Source organism: Mixophyes fleayi, chromosome 6, assembly GCF_038048845.1.
Source record: "Mixophyes fleayi isolate aMixFle1 chromosome 6, aMixFle1.hap1, whole genome shotgun sequence".
NCBI classification, from domain to species: Eukaryota; Metazoa; Chordata; class Amphibia; order Anura; family Limnodynastidae; genus Mixophyes; species Mixophyes fleayi.
The window spans coordinates 169,181,588-169,189,145 of record NC_134407.1 but is presented as its reverse complement, the minus strand read 5'-3'; the positions used below and the strand labels follow the sequence as shown (position 1 = coordinate 169,189,145).

Here is a 7,558-nt window from a genome sequence, read left to right as displayed (position 1 = left end):
GAGCAGTAAGCGCTGGGCAGTTGTTTTCACCTGTATGGCTATCAGAGCTGTTCATATTGAAGTCATAGAATCAATGGACACTTCAAGCTTCATTAATGCTCTTAGACGTTTCATTGCCATCCGTGGTCCTATAAAACACATCCGCCCCGACAGAGGCACTAACTTCGTTGGAGCAGCCAAAGAACTACAAATTTGCTCGAACATGGACACGAAAGGTGTGCAGAGATACCTTAGTGAACAGCCCACCTCATTCTTCTCATATGGGAGGGACCTGGGAAAGAATGATCGGTATAATTCGCAGAATCCTTGATTCCATCTTCTTACAAGTAGGAACTGCAAGACTCACTCACGAGTGTTTAACAACCTTCATGGCTGTTATTGTCAATGCTAGACCTCTGACTTCAGTTTCTAATGACCCAGATGACCCATTCCTGCTTACTCCTGCCACTCTTCTTTCCCAAAAAACTGGGACTATCCATGCTCCTCCTGGAGAGTTCAACACCAAAGAGTTATATAAACGTCAATGGAGGCAAGTACAAAGTCTTGCAAACACCTTCTGGGACAGGTGGAAGAGACAGTATATCTCTACGCTGCAATCAAGGGACAAGTGGCAAGTTGCCAAACCTAACTTAAAACCTGGTGACGTTGTGCTCGCCAGAGATTGTCAATCACAGCATAATGAGTGGCCTTTAAGTCTTGTCACCAAACATTCCCAAGCAAAGATGGGAAGGTCCGTAAGGTCGAGGTCAAGATTTGCAAGCACGGAGAGACTAAGTTCTTTCTTAGACCAGTATCTGAGCTAATCTTGTTGTTACCTTCGGAGGACTTAAGTGGTGGCATCAATTGATACCAGGTGGGGAGTGTTATGCCTTCAGCAGTTATGTATTTATTTATGTATGTATTCTGTGTAAACTCCATCTAGTGGTCAGCTTGGTATTAACTTAAATTGAACTCTCAGATCCTCTGTAGTTTATTCACCAAAGCACCATGGGTAGCTACGGCCTCCATTTTAGATATTACATGCTAGAAGCAAGAGGTGCAGTATATCTCTCCCCTTAGCACAGCATCAATGGTAAGATTGCTCCCTAGTTATGCACTTTTGTCATGTGTTTTCATGTTTGCATTACAATACATTTGTTCATGTTGTAAATGTATTTCCTTATTTCTGTATTACAGTTTTACCACTTGAATTATAACATTCTTAACTACTTGAATAAACAACATTGAAGTAGGAGTGGTTATGCTGTCTGTCTGATTATATTCAGGCTAAAGAGAAGATTATAGTGAAGACAAAACAACAGGTATGTGTGTAGGTGCACAATTCAGGGGATAGCACATCTTTGTTGGCTTACAAGTAAGTGAAGGGCACATGTCTGGTTGTAATGTTAAGGGGTGCACACAGGTGTGTAGGTGCTCAGTTCAGGAAAGAGCACATGTTTATGTGAGTAAAAGTCAGGGCAGGGCACAGATGTGTGGGTGCACAAAACAGTGAAGGGCACAGGTGTGTGGGTGCACAATTCAGAGGAGAGCACGTTTGTTAATACACAAGCCAGGGAATGTCACAGGCTTGTGAGTGCAACCAGCTCCTACAAACACAGCTTTCAACACAACATTTACTCATGTAGATAGGCACAGAGATAGATAGATAGATAGATATAGTTCATCTTTAGTTTTCCTTAGTCATTCATTAAAACATCACCTTAATCACTGGTCGTAAAAGAGCATGTAAAGCATGCCCTATAAATGTATTACTCAGGTATTAAAATTTGTCATAGGTTAACAATAATTTCATTACTTTTCATCTTGAAATAAACTCAGAGTTTATGTAGTTTATCAGGGTGTGGAAATGTCTGATGTGCTGCATAATAATAAATGTACAAGGACCCTCTCCACCTTACGTAAGCACTTTCCTTATAAAAAACAAACCCCAGTTGTTCAACCTAAAATTGATTGGTCAATAATGCAGAACCCATACATGACGCTAGCAAAAGCACATAAAGATTGTCAAGATTTCTTCAACGCCTCTTTCTCTATCTATAAATAGAAAGCCAAAGCAGGCAACACAGCACTTCATTCATAGACTAAGATCCTGTAATTTGTGTTTCCAACTTCATTGCTCTCCACCATCACCATGAGACATAACACCAAGCACAGTTATTCTTCAATTGGAGCCCTGAAAGGAGGCTACCACACAGGAGGGCATTGTCCCAAAGTGTTCAGTCATTTTTCAACAGCTCATCATGGAGGATCCCATTATGGAAAGGGATCACATATGTCCCATCATGGAAGTTCCAACAACTTGTGTCATGGAGGTTCTCAAAATTCCCATCATGGAGGCTCCCATTTGTCACTTGCCGGAGGAGTATCTCATTTGATCCATCATGAGAAATCACATCTTTCTCATCATGGCGGCTTCAATAAAGTCCATTATGGAGGATCTAATATGTCCCATCAACAAGGCCACCACAAAGCTTTCAGTGGCTATGGTGGATCAAGTTGTAAAGCAGTCTCCAAGCACCCATCTATCAATCATCATGGAGGCCATAGTCATGCTACACATTACAGCTCTGGAGGCCATGCTGGTTGGATGAATGATAGCCTGCTCAATATCAATGAGAAGGAAACCATGCAGATATTGAATGATCGCTTATCATCCTACCTGGATAAAGTCAGTGCTCTTGAAGAGGAAAATGCCCAACTGGAGAAGAAGATCTGTGAGTGGTATGCAAACAATGCCACCAGCTCATTGCCCGACTCCAGTCAGTACTTCAGAATTATTTCAGACCTCCAGAACCAGGTAAACTATCAGAAAAGTATTTTTCAGGTAAAAGAAAATCAATATGATTTAACAACGATAAGTAATCAATTTGCATCTTATGACATTTTACTAAAGATATATAGATGATGATGATGATGATGATGATGATAAAGATAGAAAATCGTATGTAACCTTTAATTTTAGCTATACGATTAGCAGCAATATAACAAACTAGTACATATGCATTCACTGTATCTATTTGCTTCTCAAAAGTATGTACAACAGTATAAAACTAATCATATCCTTGCTCATCTAAAATTAAAAACTATGGACCTCATGTAGTGTTAGAATAATTTGCATCCAAAATGTAGATGCAAAATGCATGCAGGAAAAAAAATCACACACTTATGTGTTCATTCTGGGATGTACATATCTTAAGGTACATGCAACTCAACATAGTATGTTAAATGCATCTGCATGAAGATATGTTTAAAGTGTATCAAGATACTGTAAGCTCATCATGATGCTGTAGAGAGGCTAGTCATTTTCATCAGCTTGATGATCACTGGTGATTTAATGTTCAATTAAATAAATAAATTTTTATTTTCTGGGACCAGTAATACCACCTACAAAAATGTTTTGTTTTCAAGTTTAACAGCTGCACAGGGGTTTTGGTAGGAGCTCCTGTGCATTCAGCAAAGGGTTGTTTTTTTTCCTAGGATTAAAGTGTATTTTGGTTGTCAGCCTGATTCTATTGGGAATTCATCTCTGTGCTGAACAGGCTGCAGCTGTATCCAACTATAATAGGTGGACCCCACACTGTGGGTTTCCCTGTTATAGTGGGACCAGCCCAGCATGTCATAGCCTGGTGCTGATTTTGACTTCTGCAGCTGTTCATCCTCCCCGCATTAGTGGCACCCAACCCAGGCTATGAACGATGGTGCATGGATCATTTTTGTTGGCAAAGAGGGAGCACAGTTTTTTTAATTCATGTAATTAATTCATCTGTTTAATTAATTATTTTTAATTAATTCATCAATGCAAAGGTCTGTTTTGATGATGATCATCCCCAACACATCTTTGCAGCAGAGATGAAACACCCACGAGATATATGCCCGCTGAAAAGTGTATCTTCCACCTTAGCCTATGTTTGACCCCCATCCCTCCTCCATTCCTCCTCTCTAAATATAAGAAGTCGTAAATATAAGATGGCTGAATCTGCATGCGGACATTTACGGATGCATTTTTGTGTGCAGTATAGAAGTATAAAAAAGCGTATTTTATACAAGAAAAAGGACATTCATCTCTAAATGAGGGTCTAATTCAGCAAAGCAACTACATCATGTCATTGAGCGTCATGGGTTAATATCTTTTACAGATTTCTGCAGCTACAACAGACAATGCCAGGATTGTTCTACAGATTGACAATGCCAGACTGGCTGCTGATGACTTTCGTGACAAGTATATATTTTATTATTACATGCTTCCCTATATCATGTCTGCTATGTACACAGTATTTGCTAGTAAGTTAATATAAAGGCAAACTGATTTTACTACAAGAGGGAAGATGACCCTGTTATGACTAGGGGTAGGATAAATTAGATGAATAATTTGCAGTAATTTACACACTGACTATGAAATGAAAAGGATCTGGTAGATAACACCCTAAATGTGCAATTGTGGATTGAAAATAATGATGCCGCTCTTTTGTGTATGGTAAAAACCAAGTTGCACTAAAAAGCAAAAAAGCAAATAAAATAAAAAAATATTACATTCAATGCTTCACCCTAAATAATGCTTTCCTACACTTGTGCCGGGTTTGCCTATTAAGCTAGTAAATTAATAAGGCTGCTTTGTACTCTCCAGGTATGAGATTGAACGGCGTATGAGTAATAGTGCTGAATCTGATGTAAACGCTTTGCGCAGAGTGCTAGATGGACTGAACCAGGAGACATGTGACCTGGAGATGGAAGTTCAGAGCTTCCAGGAAAAATTGCAGGAGATGAAGAGAAACCACGAAGAGGTAATGTTCAGTTATAAAACCTATAGAAATGTAAAAGTAGACCGCAGGAAGGGAAAGAGAGCAAAAAATAGGTTTTCTTGGATCCAGACAGTTATTGTAGTAAAATTAATCTGTGTGTTACATTACTCTCATTGTTATGTATTATTGTGTATACATTTCTCATCTCTTTAGGAAGTAAACAGCCTTCGTGCCCAGCTTGGGGCTAGAATCAACGTGGAAATGAATGCTGCCCCATCCATTGACCTTAATAGAGCCCTGTCTGAAATCCGAGATGAATATGAAAACCTGATGGAGAGGAACCTGAGAGATGCTGATGATATTTTCAGACACAGGGTAGAATACTATTGCTTTCAATATAATTATTTATATTTTTGTTTTAAATGAATAAAAATAACCCATTGCAAAGTAATAAACACCCAAGTCACATAAACAACCTGTCACCTATTTTTTTCAATTGAAAATCCTATGTTTGATTAAACAAATAAAATACAGGAAGGGAAGAAAAATGGTTAGTTGTAAAAAATACTTAGAATCATATACCGTAATTTTTTCAAGGCACCCTAAGCCAAAATAATTACCAAGTAGTCCCCCGCCTTGTTTACCCCTGGCCCTGGACCAGGGCACCCCTGTGAGATCGCTGAGGCACCCCATGGAGCCTAGGCACACAGTTTGGGAACCTCTGCCCTAACTCCTTGAACATGCATTGCATTTGGCATATCTAATGCTTTTATTAACTTATAGGTTAAACACTAAACATAACTAGTCGATTAGTCGGTCAACCAAACAATGATGGGTCCTGGGTTTTTTCGAGTAATAGACCCCCCAGTCCACACATTTTTTCATGCCATATCACAACAAAAACACTCATGATTTTCGAATATGCCCAGATGGAGAATAAGATCTATGAGTGGTATGCAAACAATGCCCCCAGCTTATTGCCCGGCTCCAATCAGTTCTTCTGAGGCTACATCTTCATTAAATTATGCAAAGAGCCCCTCACTTGAACTGTAGAGATTCAAACATTAATCAAGCTTCAGGAATTCTAGAGAACATTACTCTGAGTTCATTGAAACAAAGAGTAAGAAGCCCGCACCAAACTAACATTAATGATTGAAGAGGTCATACATGCTCCACTTTCTTTAATATGATTCTAGTTTCTATTCCTGATGCCATTATCCACTATTGTGAGCATAAATATATGCCTGGTACATATGACAAAACAATACTTGGCTCCATTGGGAAATTTAAGTAGTCAGTTTATTCAACATATTCAGACAAACAAAAGCAGGTTTTACTTTTGTTAAAGCACCACTAAGGAAATTGGTCATTCTACTAGCAGCATCCATCCATTGCCTTTGTAACACTTTTTATTGTATTGGCAGAGTGAAGAGCTAAATTGTCAGGTGGCTTCAGGCTCACAGAAACTCCAGTCTGTGCAAACCGAAGTCATTGAGCTGAAGCGCTGTGTCCAGACCCTGGAAATTGAACTGCAGAGCCAGCTGAGCATGGTATGTACAAATAGTTGGAATTCTAAAAATTAGTAGTTTTCCCTTGTCTTCTATTACATACTGATGCGGAGGCATGTAACAAATGTCTGTTGAGACTAACATTTAAAAAGTGAGCTTGAATACCACAATTTAGTGTATATTTTTCAGTTGGCCTATCTCAAATAACTCCATAGTTAATAACATTTAATGATGCAAAAAAGTACCCATTGTCCATTGCATGCTCTCTGTATACATTATTTTATGCTATTGTCATAATCTCTATTATAGACCTCAGCCCTGGAATGCACTTTGGCAGAGACACAAGCTACTTATGGTTCCCAAATCGCCCAGTTACAAGCTATGATCGATAATGTGGAGTCTCAGCTGGCACAAATCAGATCTGATCTGGAACGTCAGAACTATGAGTACAAGATCCTGATGGATCAGAAGACCCACCTGGAGATGGAGATCGCCACTTACAAACGCCTCTTGGATGGACATGACATCCAGTAAGTTCAGCAATGTATTATACAGCTGTCATTCAGTTCAGTAATGCTGGCTTAAAATTGACATTTGAATTGACACTTCTTAGTTTTGTAGTAAGCTTAATAAATGCTCACTGAATAGCTAAATTAAGGCTTCCTTCACTTAAGAATGATTATAAAAATAAAATTGTTAGAGAAAACTTTTACAGCTTTTACATGTCATGTGTTATTAATAAAAAGATATTGGAGTTTAGAATATGAAATGTACAACAAATTGATTTATCCTCGGTTTAGAAATTCTAATCGACTAGTTAACTAACGTAACTGTGCTGGTCTGGTCAGTGGTCATAAATGGCGATTATTTTTTTACCTAGCTTCTGAGAGAGAATGTCATTGTTATGCTAAGAGAGCCAAGACCCCCAACAAGTTCCAGAGCCCAATGAACTAGACTCTTTTAATTGTTTGACCAATGTTATTTGGATTTAGGTAAAGGAATTGGAAGGAAGGGAAGTAGTCAAAAATATTAATAATTACTCCTGTTAACTTCTGTATTAAATGACTATAAAAGAGCAGTCTCTATATTCTTTTATTATCTATCCTATTTAATATATAGCTTTACAAATGACCTTAAAAGTGATAAATAATACCATTCTTGTAATAAATCTCATTAGGACACAAGAACCTTTTGGGTTTCCGAAATTAGCAACTACAGTAATTTGATTAGAAAAGTATTTTTGTTGCTAAAAGCAGTAGTTTTCTCCATATCTTTGTTTTATGTATAAGGATCGTGGGTCTGTTGTGATTC

The 7,558-nt window shown here is 38.3% G+C and overlaps 1 protein-coding gene across 1 annotated transcript; it reads left to right on the top strand.

Moving 5' to 3' along the window:
• Window positions 1-2,575: 2,575 nt before the first annotated feature.
• On the top strand, window positions 2,576-6,781 carry LOC142095393 (keratin, type I cytoskeletal 42-like). The gene is made up of 6 exons (XM_075178343.1): window positions 2,576-2,797; window positions 4,137-4,219; window positions 4,625-4,781; window positions 4,953-5,114; window positions 6,164-6,289; window positions 6,557-6,781. Exons 1-6 carry the CDS (start codon window positions 2,588-2,590, stop codon window positions 6,779-6,781), a joined length of 963 nt encoding a protein of 320 aa, XP_075034444.1. The 5' UTR covers window positions 2,576-2,587.
• Window positions 6,782-7,558: the final 777 nt, after the last annotated feature.